This window comes from Salvelinus alpinus, chromosome 3 (assembly GCF_045679555.1).
Source record: "Salvelinus alpinus chromosome 3, SLU_Salpinus.1, whole genome shotgun sequence".
Classification (NCBI taxonomy): domain Eukaryota; kingdom Metazoa; phylum Chordata; class Actinopteri; order Salmoniformes; family Salmonidae; genus Salvelinus; species Salvelinus alpinus.
This window is the reverse complement of record NC_092088.1, coordinates 49,130,659-49,151,619: the sequence shown is the minus strand read 5'-3', so window position 1 is coordinate 49,151,619 and position 20,961 is coordinate 49,130,659. Positions and strand designations below refer to the sequence as shown.

General features: G+C 43.5%; 1 protein-coding gene across 10 annotated transcripts in view; it reads left to right on the top strand.

The window, feature by feature from the left end:
* The first annotated feature begins 800 nt into the window (after nt 1-800).
* Nucleotides 801-20,961, top strand: part of LOC139570867 (regulating synaptic membrane exocytosis protein 1-like) — an 85,405-nt gene continuing 65,244 nt past the window's right edge. For all 10 annotated transcript variants that reach the window (XM_071393154.1, XM_071393164.1, XM_071393162.1 and 7 more), the window contains exons 1-2: nt 801-1,165; nt 7,797-7,871. In XM_071393154.1, coding sequence (XP_071249255.1) covers nt 1,002-1,165; nt 7,797-7,871 — 239 coding nt within the window. In that variant the 5' untranslated portion in view covers nt 801-1,001. The remainder of the gene's footprint in view (nt 1,166-7,796; nt 7,872-20,961) is intronic.

The following is a 20,961-nucleotide window of genomic DNA, read 5'->3' as shown; positions in this document are numbered from 1 at the left end:
CTCTAGCACTAGTAATGCTGTAGCCTAGCTATGAAACATCAGCGTCGAGCTAAACTGAAAGTGAAAGACTTCTGATGTGAGCACCTCAAACAGGCAGCCAACAGTTAGGCTACGACTCTTTGTGGGCGCAATTCAATAGTATGATATGTAGGCTACATTGATTTGTAAACTAAAATACAAATAAAATTCGCATTATGATAGAGGGAATAATGTTTTATGAAAAAGGACGGGGCAGCTTTTGGTTATCTCGTTTTGAGTCTCGCCACCGGCCGCCCACTGCCTGTCCATGGTCCTGAAATAGGCTCATACACATTTTTAGTGTAGGGTAGACAACCAATGCTAAATTTGTGTTGCGAGTATTTTAAGCTGGGGCCCTAACAAGATACAACAACACTACTGACACACACGCACACGAGGACGGGAGGATGGGAAGCGCGTCACTAGCACACTATGATTGGTGAAGTGAGAGAGACAATTGTGCAAGCGCCTTGTACGGTGAACCCCCATTCTCAAATGACAATGCGCGCTCCCGGCGTGAGAAGGTGTGCTCGTTTCAGGGGCTGCGGTCCCATTGACTGTTCTACATCTCCCTGACAGCGGCAGCATCAGCAGCAGAGCGCGGCAGCGTTAGAAAACAAGGCACCCAGCCAGCGGATCAACCTGGGCAGCGGCAGAGTAACATCTCTCCGCTGTGAAGAAAGCTAAGCCTTCCCAGGTGACCGAGTATCATTCTCCACCAGAGATGGGTTCCCGGTAACTGGAAGTGGAGGGGAGAGGCGGGCGGGCGGGGGGTGGGGGGGAGAAGAGAAAAGAGCGAGAGAGAGGCAGAGGAAAGGCGACTAGGAACCGAAGAAGCACTACAGCCGTGGGTGCCCGCTACCATGGGAGCCTTGCATCACTTGCCCGAGCCGTTGCTTCGTCCGTGGGCCATGTCGTGATACGTGGGCTCCACCAGCGGGATTTCTGTCCGTAATCCGAGCCGCCGAGGAAGGGGGGAGAAGATGTCCGCCTCGGTGGGCCCTCGGGGCGGCCCGCGCCCACCCGTTGCGCCGGCTTCCATGCCTGAGCCGGACCTGAGCCATCTGACTGAGGAAGAGAGGAAGATAATCATGGCCGTGTTAGCTCGACAGAAGGAGGAGGAGGAGAAGGAAGAGGCCATGTTAAAGTAAGAGAGACACTGGGGCTATTTCTGCTCTGTAGATGTTGGGGAGATATAGTGCAGAGATGGTACTCATACTGCTGCTCATCGGCCGCTTGGCTACCAATAGGATACCAAACCTATACAAATATCTGCCTACCTAACTTTAACCGAAGATGCTATCGACGTGTGTGTGTGTGTGTGTGTGTGTGTGTGTGTGTAAGCATGTATAGCCCCAGCTCCTCCTACGGCAAATATAGTGTAGCCTATTTTCGCCTTCACTCTCATCCATCTACAGCCTATCATTTAGTCTACACAGAGTCAAGGATGACCTAGCAAGATACCCGAACACGCTGTGTGTGTGCGTGTGTGAAAGAGAGAGAGAGGAAGAGGTTTCTGAGTAAGCATGTGTTGGGTCAGCGCTGTCACAGGTGTAAGAGACGAACAGGGGGAGAGAGGGAGGGAGAGAGAGAGAAGGGGGAGAGAGAGGGGTGTGTCGTCCCTGAGACACGCAGCAGCGTCACACTCCAGTGTCTTCTGATGCCCTAACTAATTTCTTCTCAACCTCACCCATTTCCCGGTAATACAATCATGTGTTCTGTCATATCCGAACAAATTGCTGGCTATATAGGTTATATATAGCCTATAGCCCAGTATCTTGAGCACTGCGTCCGCAGGCTATAGGCTAACTTCAGGCTGCGATTGCACAACGCGATTCGACCGATATTCTCTTAATTTCTGCTTGTAAAATCAGTGCATATCTGCTCTAGCGGAGTTTTTTCCGTCCCGTATCTCAACAGCTGTTTGCGTGTTCGGTCGCTGCTTTGGCGATGCGGTGGGTTGAGTATAACAGCCCAATGTAGGCCAGCGCCAGCACTCTCGCATCAGGCTACAACAGCCCATCTCTATAGAAAGGCTAGCGTAAATGCATGTAGCCTAGTCCATGCCCTCTGTGCTGTTTTATTATAGTTGATGAATGGTCGAAAATCAGCGGTCAACCTGTGCTATTTTAGTATTTTCACACACAGAATTTGAGCCGGTGTGGAAGGAGCACGTATATTGTATTTGTCACGACAAAACATCGACGGTTTGTCATCGTGAGTTAGATGTAACCTTATCTGAGTAGCATGTTACTCCACTGATTGCCTGTCAAACTGCAGCGAGGTGATATGACGTTAAACAAGTCACTGCTATCGCATAGTCTTATAGAGAACGAATAACCGGGCTCCTATGAGAACTCCTCTGCTATTCACGTCTGTGTTCTATTTTAGGCTCCTTGTGCAGAGTGATGGCCCTGTACTGAAACTGCAGATCGATTCATTGCATCTAAAGAAGGAAGTGTCCAATGCATAAGTGGTCATGCATAATTTTCATTTTAGGCTATGCATTAGCCCTGTAAAACTGTAGCATGTGTGTGTGTGCGCGCATGCTTGCTTCGCATGCTCATGCGGTTTGCTGTGTGATCTTAATTTCAACATAAGGAAAATAGTCTTTTAAATCTTCCACTCACAGAACTCACCTATATCTGATAGCATCATTCACTCTAATCACAACATCAGATTACAGTAGACGCGGGCTGAACTGATATGTAATCTAATCTGCGCATTCTATGCTGTAAAGCTATTCGATAAACCCACTAATGTGAGAAGCACTGATGAAACATAGACACAGGACTATGACACCCCATATACAGTTCCAGTCAAATGTTTGGACAAACCTACTCATTCAAGGGTTTTTCTTAATTTTTTACTATTTTCTACATTGTAGTATAATAGTGAAGACATCAAATCAAATCAAGTTTATTTTATATAGCCCTTCGTACATCAGCTAATATCTCGAAGTGCTGTACAGAAACCCAGCCTAAAACCCCAAACAGCAAGCAATGCAGGTGTAGAAGCACGGTGGCTAGGAAAAACTCCCTAGAAAGGCCAAAACCTAGGAAGAAACCTAGAGAGGAACCAGGCTATGAGGGGTGGCCAGTCCTCTTCTGGCTGTGCCGGGTGGAGATTATAACAGAACTATGCCAAGATGTTCAAAATGTTCATAAGTGACAAGCATGGTCAAATAATAATCATGAATAATTTTCAGTTGGCTTTTCATACCCAATCATTAAGAGTTGAAAATAGCAGGTCTGGGACAGGTGGCGGTTCCATAACCACAGGCAGAACAGTTGAAACTGGAATAGCAGCAAGGCCAGGTGGACTGGGGACAGCAAGGAGTCATCATGCCCGGTAGTCCTGACGTATGGTCCTAGGGCTCAGGTCCTCAGAGAGAGAGAAAGAAAGAGAGAACGAGAGAATTAGAGAGAGCATACTTAAATTCACACAGGACACTGGATAAGATAGGAGAAGTACTCCAGGTATAACCAACTGACCCTAGCCCCCCGACACATAAACTACTGCAGCATAAATACTGGAGGCTGAGACAGGAGGGGTCAGGAGACACTGTGGCCCCATCAGAAGAAACCCCCGGACAGGGCCAAACAGGAAGGATATAACCCCACCCACTTTGCCGAAGCACAGCCCCCACACCACTAGAGGGATATCTTCAACCACCAACTTACAATCCTGAGACAAGGCCGAGTATAGCCCACAAAGATCTCCACCACAGCACAAACCAAGGGGGGGCGCCAACCCAGACAGGAAGATCACGTCAGTAACTCAACCCACTCAAGTGACGCACCCCTCCCAGGGACGGCATGAAAGAGCACCAGTAAGCCAGTGACTCAGCCCCTGTAATAGGGTTAGAGGCAGAGAATCCCAGTGGAGAGAGGGGAACCGGCCAGGCAGAGACAGCAAGGGCGGTTCGTTGCTCCAGAGCCTTTCCGTTCACCTTCACACTCCTGGGCCAGACTACACTCAATCATATGACCTACTGAAGAGATAAGTCTTCAGTAAAGACTTAAAGGTTGAGACCGAGTCTGCGTCTCTCACATGGGTAGGCAGACCGTTCCATAAAAATGGAGATCTATAGGAGAAAGCCCTGCCTCCCGCTGCTTGCTTAGAAATTCTAGGGACAATTAGGAGGCCTGCGTCTTGTGACCGTAGCGTACGTATAGGTATGTACGGCAGGACCAACTCGGAAAGATAGGTAGGAGCAAGCCCATGTAACGCTTTATAGGTTAACAGTAAAACCTTGAAATCAGCCCTTGCCTTAACAGGAAGCCAGTGTAGGGAAGCTAGCACTGGAGTAATATGATCAAATTTCTTGGTTCTAGTCAGGATTCTAGCAGCTGTATTTAGCACTAACTGAAGTTTATTTAGTGCTTTATCCGGGTAGCCGGAAAGTAGAGCATTGCAGTAGTCTAACCTAGAAGTAACAAATGCATGGATTAATTTTTCTGCATCATTTTTGGACAGAAAATGTCTGATTTTTGCAATGTTACGTAGATGGAAAAAAGCTGTCCTTGAAACAGTCTTGATATGTTCGTCAAAAGAGAGATCAGGGTCAAGAGTAACGCCGAGGTCCTTCACAGTTTTATTTGAGACGACTTTACAACCATCAAGATTAATTGTCAGATTTAACAGAAGATCTCTTTGTTTCTTGGGACCTAGAACAAGCATCTCTGTTTTGTCCGAGTTTAAAAGTAGAAAGTTTTCAGCCATCCACTTCCTTATGTCTGAAACACAGGCTTCTAGCGAGGGCAATTTTGGGGCTTCACCATGTTTCATTGAAATGTACAGCTGTGTGTCATCCGCATAGCAGTGAAAGTTAACATTATGTTTTCACAGTGTGAAAAACGATGATATAACACATATGGAACCATGTAGTAACCAAAAAAGTGTTAAACAAATCAAAATATATTTTACATTTGAGATTCTTCTAAGTAGCCACCATTTGCCTTGATGACAGCTTTGCACACTCTTGGCATTCACTCAACCAGATTCTGCTGGAATGCCAACAGTCTTGAAGGAGTCCCCACATATGTTGAGCACTTGTTGGCTGTTTTTCCTTCACTCTGCGGTCCAACTCATCCCAAACATCTCAATTGGGTTGAGGTCAGGTGATTGTGGAGGCTAGGTCATCTGATACAGCACTCCACCACTCTCCTTAGTCAGATAGCCCTTACACAGCCTATAGGTGTGATTTGGGTCATTGTCCTGTTGAAAAACAAATGATAGTCCCACCAAGCGCAAACCAGATGGGATGGCGTATCGCTACAAAATACTGTGGTAGACATGCTGGTTAAGTATGCCTTGAATTCTAAATAAATCACTGACAGTGTCACCAGCAAAGCACCCCACACCATCACACCTCCTCCTCCATGCTTCACGGTGGGAACCACACATGCGGAGATCAGCCGTTCACCTACTCTGCGTCTCACAAAGACATGGCGGTTAGAAGCAAAAATCTTAGATTTGGACTCATCAGACCAAAGGACAGATCTCCACCGGTCTAATATCCACTCATCGTGTTTCTTGGCCCAAGCAAGTCTCTTCTTCTTTTGTGCCCTTTAGTAGTGGTTTCTTTGCAGCAATTTCACCACAAAGGCCTGATTCATGCATTCTCTCCTGAACAGTTGATTTTGACATGTGTCTGATACTTGAACTCTGTGAAGCATTTCTTTAGGCTGCAATCTGAGGTGCAGTTAACTCTAATGAACTTATCCTCTGCAGCAGAGGTAACTCTGGGTCTTCCTTTCCTGTGGTGGTCCTCATGAGAGCCAGTTTCATCATAGCGCTTGATGGTTCTTGGAATGTTCAGTATTGACTTACCTTCATGTCTTCAAGTAGTGATGGACTGTCGTTTCTCTTTACTTATTTGAGCTGTTCCTGCCATAATATGGACTTGGTCTTTTACCAAATAGGGCTATCTGCTGTATACCACCTCTACCTTGTCACAACACATCTGATTGGCTCAAACACATTAAGAAGGAAAGACATTTCACAAATTAACTTTTAACAAGGCACACCTGTTAATTAAAATGCATTCCAGGTGACTACCTCATGAAGCTGGTTGAGAGAATGCCAAGCGTGTGCAAAGCTGTCATCAAGGCAAAGGGTGGCTACTTTGAAAAACTCAAATATAAAATATATTTTGATTAGTTTAAAACACTTTTTTGGTTACTACATGATTCTATATGTGTTATTTCCTAGTTTTGATGTCTTCACTATTATTCTGCAATGTAGAAAATAGTAAAAATAAAGAAAAACCCTTGAATGAGTAGGTGTGTCCAAACTGGTACTGATCTCTCTCTCACACACACACACACACACACACACACACACACACACACACACACACACACACACACACACACACACACACACACACACACACACACACACACACACACACACACACACACACACACACACACACACACACACACACACACACACACACACACACACACACACACACACACACAGAGAGAGAGAGAGGCTGGGATTTAATCCAATCCGCCATATCAATATTTACACACTGCTTTTGTATTCATACTATCTGCCCTTGCATATGTGTGGGTGTGTGTGTACTGTATGTGCAGATATTTTCATGCATAGGTCACAGTCAGAAAAAATGATCTAATGGTTGTAAGAATGCAGTGTGCTCCTCTGGTACTGTTTCCTAATAATTAGGTTTGGCTTATACATCAACTTTTTCACCCAATCGGTGTAATTGAAGAATGGAGGTTTGAACAGCTGAAATACTGGACAGTCAGACACAGTTGCCATCGAACCCAATTTTTTTTCATAGCACCCATCTAATGACAGCTCATACACAATGTGTTATTACAGATCTGTCACCCCTTTCAGTTTTAGACAGAACGCCTCCATGTTGTGGGGTTCTCATAGGGTTTTATCTGTGATCAAGATAATCAGAGGACCAACCCATTGATGTGTCAGATTACTGAGGGGAAAAAAGAAAACAGTAGATATTTTGAGGTAAAAGGGAAAACATTCCAGTGTATAATTATTTTATCAGAAATATGATTTTTTAAGTCATTGTTGTGTAGTTCTAAAATATGATGAATCAGATCTTTGTTATTGTAATTGATGTTCTACATAGCAACTTAGTTTCTCTATTCTGATTGGTCAGGTGTTGGTTAATTGTTGATGGAGAACAGTAAGTAGTGGATTTGATTTATGACTGTGAATGGGTTTTCACTAGATAGCACAGTCACAAAGTGAAAGTTGGCTATATCATAACAATTCATAAAAACAAAAATGTGCTTTTTGGTCTTAATTTAAGGTTAAGGTTAGGCATAAGGTTAGCAGTGTGATTAAGGTTAGGGTTAAGTTTAAAATCACATCTTAATAAGATAAATTGTACAAATAGGTGGGGTTTATGACTTTGTGGCTGTGGTAACTAATGACGACCCTGTGAATGTGGTAATTTCATCCATCAAATGTTTAATCGCGTTCCCGTGCTCAGACGTTGCATGTATCAACCAATGGTTGGGTGCCATGTCATCGACTGTGCATTTGGGCACCAGATTGCCATAACAAATGATGTGGTTAGCTGATATGTAAAATACCTATTCAGACATTGTAAGATCTAGCAGGTCTCAGCAACGTCTGAGCAGAGCAATCTGACCAATGTCTAAATAGAGTCATGCATCCACCTTCTATAGAACCCTCAAACTACACCAATGTATAACATTTGACAACGTTTTCTGACAACATTCCAACCACATTGTCCCTTTTGTGTGTTCCAGGGAGGAGAAGCCCATCCAAGCAAGAACTGTGAACCTGGTAGGCCAAAAGAAGCCTCCTCAGCAAAATGATGTCAGGTAAAAACCACTATACAACCATATTTTGCTGACTATTTATTTTTAATGGTCAGCTGGTTATTGTAACACAGTCTTGGGGTGGTCAGAAGGCCTGGGTTTGAGCCCAGTCGGTCACATTGCTTCCTAAACCCGGGATGGGTCTCTGAGGACATTGTGGTCAAAGGGGGGTGAAGTGTAACGGATGTGGTTAGGTGTGCGCATAATGCGTAACCTTCCCTGAGACCTGAAGACTTGTGTTAGCTCCCCAAGCTAATGGACAACATTCCACAACCCAGTGAGAAGATGGACATCACTTGTCAATTAACTCTTAAGTACTATTGAGACATCATTTAGTCTTTGACATGGGTTTGTGCTGTGGATATGTGGTTAAGCCTGATGCCCCTAACAGCTGGTCCAGGGTCAGATATTCTGTATCCTCCTAGAGGTTAGAAAGTTAGAATTTGCGGTTGGGTAATCTGAGCCCAGCAACTTCCTATCACTCTGGCTCTGATGAGAAAAACAGCCAGTGTCCACCCAGAGCAATAAGTATGTCATAACGAAGTACCGAAGTATGCCAACTATAAGTCCAGCATCTAAGTTCCCTTTGACTCAGGCAAGTTTGAGGATGCAGTTGAGAATGGGTGTGTTTGTCAGTATGTTTCTGTGTTTTTGGTAGTGGGAGGTGTGGTCACTACTTTACGCTTATGTCTGTAATAGAGATTGTCTCGGTAGCACATTGAACACATGTTATGTGTGTACGTACTGTAAGTAATTATGTCTGCACAGTCGTGCACATTTACGGTGTGTGTGTGTATGTGGTTGTCCATATGAGTGTTTTTCTGCGTTCACTTGTGTGTTTTGTGCAAGAATGCATGCGTGTGTGAGAGGTTGGATCAGATAGTGGTGGGATGAAGGGCTAAATCACATCTGCTTCCCAGAGGAATCCCGGAATGTGGCCCATTATGACACTATACCACGAATCCCGGTCAGTATTCTGACACATACGGAATGTCAGCAACCGTCAGAACGGGATACAGATAATGATAAGCACTTTACTTTGATGAAAAGCAGTGAACTATAAGGAATTTGGTATCACTTGACATGCAGGCTGTTTTGTCCATGCACTATCAGTTTTTCTATATATGATCCGAGATGAGCACAGATGTTGATCTGTCATATGAATTTGGGGAGCTCAAGAAATGCAAAGCAGATTTTTGTAAAGGGCAAGTGAAGTGAATTCAGAACGCATTAATGATAGACCTACTATTCCTGTTGATAGAGAGAAAGATAAACAAATAGAGAGAAAAGCTTTCATAACTCTCTGTACGTTAAAGACGAGCCCTCGACAGCCATGGAATTATTGAGAATGTGAAAAAATATATAATAATTTAGGAACTCTGTCGGGTCTCAACTTACTGTTGAGAGTATGAATAGTAGAATACACAAGGTGCAATTTTGATACTTAGTTTTGCATCAGCATGTTTCCTCTTGTTATATTTCACTCACTGACATTTCAGTTAACACTTTTTAGATTGGTAAATTAGTCTAGTTAGTCTAGCCAGCTATCTAAACTTGTAGTAATCATGGCTGAATTACCGACCCGGCACGCAGGGCACATGTCCAGGGGCCCTGACCTCCAGGGAGCCTCCATTCATTTTGTTTTTCACTCTCACTCATACAGTGGCTTGCGAAAGTATTCACCCCCTTGGCATTTTTCCTATTTTGTTGCCTTACAACCTGGAATTAAAATGGATTTTATGGGGTTTGTATCATTTGATTTACACAACAAGTCTACCACTTTGAAGATGCAAAATATTTTTTTGAGGGTGAAACAAACAAGAAATAAGACTAAAAAACAGAACTTGAGCGTGCATAACTATTCACCCCCCCAAAGTCAATTACAGCTGCAAGTCTCTTGAGGTAAGTCTCTATAAGCCTGACACATCTAGCCACTGTGATTTTTGCACATTCTTCAAGGCAAAACTGCTCCAGCTCCTTCAAGTTGAGTGAGTTCCGCTGGTGTACAGCAATCTTTGGATTGAGGTCTGGGCTTTGACTAGGCCATTCCAAGACATTTAAATGTTTCACCTTAAACCACTCAAGTGTTGCTTTAGCAGTATCCTTAGGTTCATTGTCGTGCTGGCAGGTGAACCTCCATCCCAGTCTCAAATCTCTGGAAGACTGAAACAGGTTTCCCTCAATAATTTCCCTGTATTTAGCGCCATCTATCATTCCTTTAATTCTGACCAGTTTCCCAGTCCCTGCCAATGAAAAACATCCCCACAGCATGATGCTGCCACTACCATGCTTCACTGTGGGGATGGTATTCTCGGGGTGATGAAAGGTGTTGAGTTTGCGCAAGACATATCGTTTTCCTTAATGGCCAAAAAGCTCAATTTTAGTCTCATCTGAAAAGAGTACCTTCTTCTATTATGTTTGGGGAGTCTCCCACCTGCCTTTTGGTGAACACCAAATGTGTTTGCTTATTGTTTTCTTTAAGCAATGGCTTTTTTCTGGCCACTCTTCCGTAAAGCCCAGTTTTGTGGAGTGTACGGCTTAAAGTTGTCCTATGGACAGATACTTCAATCTCCACTGTGGAGCTTTGCAGCTCCTTCAGGGTTATCTTTGGTCTCTTTGTTGCCTCTCTGATTAATGCCCTCCTTGCCTGGTCCGTGAGTTTTGGTGGGCGGCCCTCTCTTGGCAGGTTGGTTGTGGTGCCATATTCTTTCCATTTTTTAATAATGGATTTAATGGTGCTCGTGGGATGTTCAAAGTTTCAGATATTTTTTTATAATCAACAACTTTGTCCCTAACCTTTTTGGAGAGCTCCTTGGTCTTCATGGTGCCGCTTGCTTGGTGGTGCCCCTTGCTTAGTGGTGTTGCAGACTCTGGGGCCTTTCAGAACAGGTGTATATATACTGAGATCATGTGACAGATCATGTAACACTTAGATTGCACACATGTGGACTTTATTTAACTAATTATGTGACTTCTGGTTGAACCAGACCTTATTTAGGGGCTTCATAGCAAAGGGGGTCAATACATATGCACGCACCACTTTTCCGTTTTTTTTTGTTGTTGTTTTTGAAACAAGTAATTTTTTTCATTTCACTTCACCAATTTGGACTATTTTGTGTAAGTCCATTACATGAAATCCAAATAAAAATCTATTTAAATTACAGGTTGTAATGCAACAAAATATGAAAAACACCAAGGGGGATGAGTACTTTTGCAAGGCACTGTATATCATATTACCATGGCATATGTCAGCAAAATGTGTCAAATTGCAGGAAATTAGCTGTAAAATTGCAACAACAAAAAAATGATTCTGTAAAGCAAACTGATTTGTTTACTTTTTGGTAATAAAATACTTTTCTGCTAAATGATCCCTTTGTACGTATGAAATGATAATTTTTTATCCCTGTACTAAGTTAATGTGAGTTAATGTGTAGCGGCTAATTGTATAGCTGATAGGTTATGTGTTTGTAGATTGACTGAGGTAAATGATTGACTGAGGTAAACAGCAACCAATGTGATAATGGTTAGGGTCATTTTTTATTGTTATTTCTGTTCTCCAAAAAGTATTTTAGACTGATTAAATTGTATAGAAATGCAGTCCATCCATCCGGGCTTCACTAAAACTCAGACCCTGGTTACGGCCCTGCTCCTGCCCACTGAGCAACACAGGCTATGTAAGATAACCTCTTAGCATTAGCATCGCCTACCGCCAGGTAGCATTCTTGCTAAAACTCAAGTCAAACATTATCTAGCATAAGTCACAGTTTCTGTAACTCTATATTTACCATATAGAGCTTACATTACTCTTCTCTCTATATGACAGGGATGTATGTTTGTAACATTCTGTAACGATGCACATACAGTAACAGTCAAACGTTTGGACACACCTACTCATTCGAGGGTTTATTCTTAATTTTTTACTATTTCCTACATTGTAGAAAAATAGTGAAAACATCAAAACTATGAAATAACACATATGGAATCATGTAGTAACCACTACTAAAGGACACAATAAGAAGAAGAGACTTGATTGGGCCAAGAAACATGAGGAGTGGATATTAGACCAGTGGAAATCTGTCCTTTGGTCTGATGTGTCCAAATGTGACATTTTTTGTTCCAACAACCGCCATGTCTTTGTGAGACGCAGAGTAGATGAACGGATGATCTCTGCATGTGTGGTTCCCACTGTGAAGCATAGAGGAGGAGGGTGTGGGGTGCTTTGCTGGTGACACTGTCAGTAATTTATTTAGAATTCTAGGCACACTTGACCAGCATCGCTACCACGTTCAGCAGCGATACACCATCCCATCTGGTTTGCGCTTGGTGGGACTATCATTTGTTTTTCAACAGGACAATGACCCAATACACCTCCAGGCTGTGTATGGGCTATCTGCATCAGATGACCAAGCCTCCACAATCACCCGACCTCAACCCAATTGAGATGGTTTGGAATAAGTTGGACTGCAGAGTGAAGGAAAAGCAACCAACAAGTGCTCAGCATATGTGGGAACCCCTTCACGACCATTGGAAAAGCATTCATCATGAAGCTGGTTGAGAGAATAGCAAGAATGTGCAAAGCTGTCATCAAGGCAAAGGTTGGCTCCTTTGAGGAATCTAAAATCTAAACTATATTTTGATTTGTTTAACACTTTTTTGTTTACTATGTGATTCCATGTGTGTTATTTCATAGTTTTGATGTCTTCACTATTATTCTACAATGTAGAAAATAGTAAAAATAAAGAAAACCCTTTTATGAGTAGGTGTGTCCAAACTTTTGACTGGTACCGTAAGTAAGGCCCAGCTTCTTTCACTGTTATACCCTTTGGAGCAGAGATACTCCTGGGAGGATACTAGTCAATCACAGAGCACAGGAAGTGACTACCGGCCAATCCCAAAGCTCAGGAGTGGACTGCAGTGTTTCTGGGCCATTGCCATGGCTCCAGTGTCAAGAGACTGCTTTTAATCACATGTGTAGAATATGCATGGAGTTCCTGACTGCTTACTTCTGTGTGTCTTCGCAGGAGAAAGCATGGATACTGTACACACACAAGAGAAGCACAGTTAGTACACAGCTAACTCAACACAAACTAGCATGACTTATGTTCTGTATTTCTCTGCAGTACAGGATATTGTTCCTTGTGTGGTTCAGCTCGGTGTGAGTTTGTGTGTGTGTGTGTGTGTGTGTGTGCGTGTGTGTGTGTGTGCGTGTACGTGTGTGTGTGTGTGTGTACGTGTATGTGCATGTGCATGTACGCGCATGTGTGTGTAGGCGTTGCCCACCCTACTGAAGATGGAGCTTCATACAGAAGTGTGTTTGTGTGTGATGGTATGTGTGATTGTAGACGGTGCACTCCCACCCTGCCGAAGGGAGAGCTCTGTACGACTGTGCCAAGCCATATGAAGCTGGGCCTTTCCATGTAAAAGGACCCATGAGCAACAACATGTGAAGTTCATAGAAGCATGTTAAATTGGGTGTCAAATGATCTAAGAGTCTATATATTTTCTAAATTAAGGCAGATATACATTTTTCAACCATTTTCCTTCCTGAAAATCTGTAACGCTAAAATGTAGTGTAAATCTTTTAATTTCTGATCAAACAGATGAAAGAGGGGTCTTAGACAATATCTACCAGAAAAAGTCTTAAAACTTCTTCGGGATCGGTGTCCCATCCTCAGGACAGTTGAGAAAACATAGGCTATTGGGATTAGCATGAGGTTGTAAGTAAGAAGAAAATCTCCCAGGACATAGACATGTCTGATATTGGCAGAAAGCTTAAATTCTTGTTAATCTAACTGCACTGTCCAATTTATAGTAGCTATTACAGTGAAAGAATACCATGCTATTGTTAGAGGAGAGTGCACAATTTTGAACATGAAATGTTAATAATTGTAACGGCGTTCCTCCTCCTCTTCATCCGAAGAGGAGGAGCAGGGATTGAACCAAACTGCAGCGTTGTATTTAGACATAATTAATTTATTTAAGTGTAAACGAAAAACATGAACTTCACTTGAATACTTACAAAATAACAAAACGAATGTAGACAAACCTGAACATACGAACTTACATATAACACGAAGAACGCACGAACAGGAAAAATGACTACATAAAACGATGAACGAACGAAACAGTCCCGTATGGTGCAAACAAACACAGACACGGAAGACAACCACCCACGACAAACAATGTGACAACACCTACCTTAATATGATTCTCAATCAGAGGAGATGAAAACCACCTGCCTCTAATTGAGAACCATATTAGGTACCCATTAACCAACATAGAAACAGAAAACATAGACTGCCCACCCAAACTCACGTCCTGACCAACTAACACATACAAAAACTAACAGAAAACAGGTCAGGAACGTGACATAACCCCCCCCCTTAAGGTGCGAACTCCGGGCGCACCAGCACAAAGTCTAGGGGAGGGTCAGGGTGGGCATCTGACCACGGTGGTGGCTCAGGCTCTGGGCGAGGTCCCCACCCCACCATAGTCAATCCCAGCTTACTTCTCCCCCTCAGAATGACCACCCTCTTATTCCACCCACCTAATATAAGAGGCAACACAAAAATAAGGGACAGCTCCGGGACAAGATAGCTCAGGACAGAGAGGTAGGTCAGGATAGAGAGGTAGCTCAAGATAGAGAGGTAGCTCAGGATAGAGAGGTAGCTCAGGATAGAGGGGCAACTCCGGACTGAAGGGCAGCTCCGGACAGAGAGACAGCTCTGGACTGAGGGGCAGTTCTGGATACATGGCAGCTCTGGACGCTCATGACTAGCTGACGGCTCTGGACGCTCATGGCCGGCTGACGGCTCTGGACGCTCATGGCTCACTGGCGGCTCTGGACGCTCATGGCTCACTGGCGGCTCTGGACGCTCATGGCTCACTGGCGGCTCTGGCAGATCCTGTCTGGTTGGCGGCTCTGGCAGATCCTGTCTGGTTGGCGGCTCTGGCAGATCCTGTCTGGTTAGCGGCTCTGGCAGATCCTGTCTGGTTAGCGGCTCTGGCAGATCCTGTCTGGTTGGCGGCTCTGGCAGATCCTGTCTGACGAATGGCTCTAGCGGCTCCTGACTGACTATCGGCTCTGACGGCTCGGGACAGACGGGCGGCTCTAATGGCTCGGGACAGACGGATGGCTCAGACGGCGCTGGGGAGACGGATGGCTCAGATGGCGCTGGGGAGACGGATGGCTCAGATGGCGCTGGGGAGACGGATGGCTCAGATGGCGCTAGGGAGACGGATGGCTCAGATGGCGCTGGGGAGACGGATGGCTCTGGCCAGATAAGGCGCACTGTAGACCTGGTGCGTGGTGCCGGAACTGGAGGCACCGGGCTAAGGACACGCACCTTCATGCTAGTGCGGGGAGCAGGGACAGGGCACACTGGACTCTCAAAGCGTACTATTTGCCTGGTGCGTGGTACCGGCACTGGTTGCACCGGGCTGAGGGCACGCACATCAGGACGAGTACGGGGAGAAGGAACAGTGTGTACAGGGCTCTGGAGACGCACAGGTGGCTTAGTGCGTGGTGCCGGAACTGGAGGCACTGGGCTGGAGACACGCACCATAGGAAGAGTGCGTGGAGGAGGAACAGGGCTCTGAAAACGCACTGGAAGCCTGGTGCGTGGTGTAGGCACTGGTGGTACTGGGCTGGGGCGGGGAGGTAGCACCGGAAATACCGGACAGTGCAGGCGTACTGGCTCCCTTGAGCATTGAGCCTGCCCAACCTTACCTGGTTGAATGCTCCCCGTCGCCCACCCAGTGCAGGGAGGTGGAATAACCCGCACCGGGCTATGTAGGCGAACCGGGGACACCATGCGTAAGGCTGGTGCCATGTAAGCCGGCCCAAGGAGACGCACTGGTGGCCAGATATGTAGAGCCGGCTTCATGGCACTTGGCTCAATGCTCAATCTAGCCCTACCAGTGCGGGGAGGTGGAATAACCCGCACCGGGCTATGCACACGTACAGGAGACACCGTGCGCTCTACTGCGTAACACGGCGTCTGCCCGTACTCCCGCTCTCCACGGTTAGCCTGGGAAGTGGGCGCAGGTCTCCTACCTGCCCTTGGCCCACTACCTCTTATCCCCCCCCCCCAATAAATTTTTGGGGTTTCTTCATGGGCTTCCGTGCTAGCTGCGTACCTTCATAAATCCGGTCTCTCTCTCCCGTTGCCTCCGCTCTCCTAATCGCCTCCAGCTGTTCCCATGGAAGGCGATCTCTTCCAGCTCGGATCTCTTCCCATGTGTAGCAACCTTTTCCATTTAACACGTCCTCCCATGTCCACTGCTCGAACTCACGCTGCTTGGTTCTGGATTGGTGGGTGGTTCTGTAACGGCGTTCCTCCTCCTCTTCATCCGAAGAGGAGGAGCAGGGATTGGACCAAACTGCAGCGTTGTATTTAGACATAATGAATTTATTTAAGTGTAAACGAAAAACACGAACTTCACTTGAATACTTACAAAATAACAAAACGAATGTAGACAAACCTGAACATACGAACTTACATATAACACGAAGAACGCACGAACAGGAAAAATGACTACATAAAACGATGAACGAACGAAACAGTCCCGTATGGTGCAAACAAACACAGACACGGAAGACAACCACCCACGACAAACAATGTGACAACACCTACCTTAATATGATTCTCAATCAGAGGAGATGAAAACCACCTGCCTCTAATTGAGAACCATATTAGGTACCCATTAACCAACATAGAAACAGAAAACATAGACTGCCCACCCAAACTCACGTCCTGACCAACTAACACATACAAAAACTAACAGAAAACAGGTCAGGAACGTGACAATAATAAACCAATTAGGCACATTTGGGCAGTCTTGATACAACATTTTGAACAGAAATGCAATGGTTCATTGGATCAGTCTGAAACTTTGCACACACACACACTGCTGCCATCTAGTGACCAAAATCTAAATTGTGCATGGGCTGGAATAATACATGATGGCCTTTCTCTTGCATTTCAAAGATGATGGTACAAAAATACAAAAGAACGCTTGTTTTTTTCTTCGTATTATCTTTTATCAGATTGATTGTGTTATACTCTTCTACATTCCTTTCACATTTACACAAACTTCAAAGTGTTTCCTTTCAAATGGTACCAAGAATATTTATATCCTTGCTTCAGGGCCTGAGCTACAGGCAGTTAGATTTGGGTATGTCATTTTAGGCGGAAATAATATAGGCAAAAATAACACAATAATGTTGAAGTAAAGACCCCTGCCAAGTAATATCAACATTTATATTTAGTTTTGGAGAAAGGATTTGCCTTCTGTAAGTTTAAGAAACATTGCCTTGTGCCCACATATCTTTAAGATGAGGAGGAAGGATAATGAAAGTTCACAGAAGTAACGAGTAAAGGAAGACCTACCAATTAGTTATAGTGCATTTTTAAGGAGAGAGGCCAGTGGTGCACAGGAGCATGCCTGTTAACTAAATATAAGGCTACTACAGCATTGTTTTTATTACCTGAAAGAGGTAGGCTAGGACATCTATATATAGGGCTATATATCAATCTAGAACAGGATTATCTATTTTGGATGCAATTTGAATAGAATTGATGGAGAGAGAGAAAGACTGCGACAGATTGCTCGCACGTGTACTGATTTAAAGCAACGATATTCGAGTGATAGTCTGATTTTAAACTCTGCAGCTGCAATTTAAAAAAATATAAAATCTTTACAATTAAAAAACAAGGTGACCGCCGAAAACCAGATAGAGATGGATAAATTAGACGCACATTCGGTCAGTATGTTACTGTAGCATAGCTGTCATAAGAAAAAAAGTTACCAGGATAGCTAGGTCTACATGCTTTGTGAACTGCACTTCATACTGAGATGGGCTGTCTGTCCCCACCCTGCGCATTGATTCATCATGCAGAGGCCATAGAGAAGGCATATTTCGACATCACAAATTATTTAACAGTTCCATTTCACGCCATGATGTTCATATAAATAATTTGTTATAATTGACCGGTGACTCGCTGTTATTTATCCCGGGAAAAGGGAGTGGTTTGCGCGGTAAATCCCGATAACCGGGCTCCCGCCATTCAACCCTAGTTTGGATAGCACAGTACAGTACAGCAAAGTAGAGAACAGTAAAGTACAGAACAGTACAGTAAAGTAGAGTACAGTACGGTACTGTACAGTGCCTCCAGAAAGTATTCACACCCCTTGACTTTTTCCACATTTTGTTGTATTACACTGGGATCACTGTAAAAAATAACAATAAAAGATTTTTAAAATTAAACACTATATCTTGACTAGATAAGTATTCAACCCCCCTGCGTCAATACATGTTAGAATCGCCTTTGGCAGTGATTACAGCTGTGAGTCTTTCTGGTTTGTCTCTAAGAGCTTTCCACACATGGATTGTTCAACATTTGCCCATTATTATTTGATCATTGCTAGACAACCATTTTCAGGTCTTGCCATAGATTTTCAAGCAGATTTAAGTCAAAACTATAACTCGGCCACTCAGGAACATACACTGTCTTCTTGGTAAGCAACTCCAGTGTAGATTTAGCCTTGTGTTTTGGCTTATTTTCCTGCTGAAAGGTGAATTGATCTCCCAGTGTCTGGTGGAAAGCATACTGATCCAGGTTTTTCCCTGTCGGATTTTGCCTGTGCTTAGCTCCATTCAATAAATGTTTTATCATGAAAACCTCCGCAGTCCTTAATGATTACAATCATACCCATAACATGATGCAGACACCACTATGCTTGAAAATATGGATAGTGGTACTCCGTAATGTGTTGAACTGGATTTTCCCCAAACATAACACTTTGTATTTAGGTGAAAAAGTTAATTGCTTTACCAACATTCTTGCCGTATTACTTTAGTGTCTTGTTGCATACAGGATGAATGTTTTGGAATATTTTTTATTCTGTACAGGCTTCCTTCTTTCACTCTGTCAATTAGGTTAGTATTGTGGAGTAACGAACATGTTGTTGATCCATCCTCAGTTTTCTCCTATCTGTAACTGTTAATAATCTAAAGACTAAGCCCTGACTACGCCGTGGGGGGTACTTTTTTCAACTGGTACTGAGGGACTTTCAGACGATTCTTGTGAGGCTTGTGGGCTTCCTAGAGTGAAACAATTGACATGTACGTGTTCACGAGAGTCTCACCTTTCAACAGAGGGGTATTATTGTGTAGCCCAAACTGTTCTGACGCTACAGACAGAAGTTAGCAGATCGGCAGTACCAACTTCAGACTAGTCCCAAGATGGTTGTGGGGGTCATAGAGCAAAACGGAGGGCACCATCATGTTTGTGAGAGTCTCATCTTTCCATATGTCGTCGTTTGTAGGCCAAACCATTCGGATGCTACTGACGATTTTGTGAGAAGACCAATTTTTCTTAGCTCTGTCATCGACGGAGCTAAATGATTTATGAATAACTACCTCATCTCTGTACTCCACACATACAATTATCTAGTCCCTCAGACGAGCAGTGAATCATCGGCAGATGCTGTGGATTGAGCATTGCAAAAAATCAAATATCTCTAGCTTAAACAGAGATTTTTTATGGGGATTTTTGTATTATGCTCATTTATTTTCTGCGGGGTGTGGACATTGACTCTAGTCAAGAATAACAAATGTTTCTATTGGAAAACTTCCCTGGTCTTTGTGGTTCAATTTGTGTTTGAAATTCACTGCTCAACTGAGGGACCATACAGATAATTGTATGTGTGGGGTACAGACTCAAGACATTTGCCTTCAGAAAGTATTCACACACCTTGACTTTTTCCAGTTTAAAAGGAATTAAATTGAGATGTTGTGTCACTGGTCTACACAATACCCCATAATGTCAAAATGGCATTATGTTTTTAGATATTTCAAACAAATTAATTAAAAATGTATAGCTGAAATGTCTTGAGTCAATAAGTATTCAACCCCTTTGTTATGGCAAGCCGAAATAAGTTCAGGAGTAAAAATGTCACATAATACATTGCATGGACTCAGTCTGTGCGTATTAATAGTGTTTAAAAACCTCTTAAGGATCGGACCCTTTAAAAAAAAATTGGAACTGAAGCAATGATATGCATATTCTTGATACCATTTGAAAGGGAACACTTTGAAGTTTGTGGAAATGTGAAATGCATGTAGGAGAATATAACACATTAGATCTGGTAAAAGATAATACAAAGAAAAAAACATGTTTTTTTGTATTTTTTTGTACCATCATCTTTAAAATGCATGAGAAAGGCCATAATGTATTATTCCAGCCCATGCGCAATTTAGATTTTGGCCACTAGATGGCAGCAGTGTATGTGCAAAGTTTTAGACTGATCCAATGAACCATTGTATGTCTGTTCAAAATGTTGTATCAAGACTGCCCAAATGTGCCTAATTGGTTTATTAATAACTTTTCAAGTTCATAACTGTGCACTCTCCTCAAACAACAACATGGTATTATTTCACTGTAATAGCTACTGTAAATTGGACAGTGTAGTTACATTATCAAGAATTTAAGCTTTCTGCCAATATCAGGTATGTCTATATCCTGGGAAATGTTCTTGTTATTTACAACCTCAAGCTAATCGCATTACCCTACGTTAGCTCAACGGTCCCGAGGAGGACCCACCAATCCTATAGAGGTTTTAACATGATTTTTGAATAACTACCTCATCTCTGTACTCCACACATACAGTTATCTAGTCCATCAGACAAGCAGTGAATTTCAAACACAAATTCAACCACAATGTCTCGCAAAGAAGAGTGCCTATTGGTAGATGGGTAAAAAAAGCAAACATTGACTACCCCTTTGAGCATGGTGAAGTTATCAATTACACTTAGGATGGTGTATCAATACACCCAGTCACTACAAAGATACAGGCATCCTTCCTAACTCAGTTGCCGGAGAGGAAGGAAACCGCTCAGGGATTTCACCCATGAGTCCAATGGTGATTTTAAAACAGTTAGAGTTTAATGGCTGTGATGAGAGTAAACTGAGGATGGATCAACAACATTGTAGTTACTCCACAATACTAACCTAATTGACAGAGTGAAAATAAGAACGCCTTTACAGAACATATTCCACATCATGCATCCTGTTTGCAATAAGACACT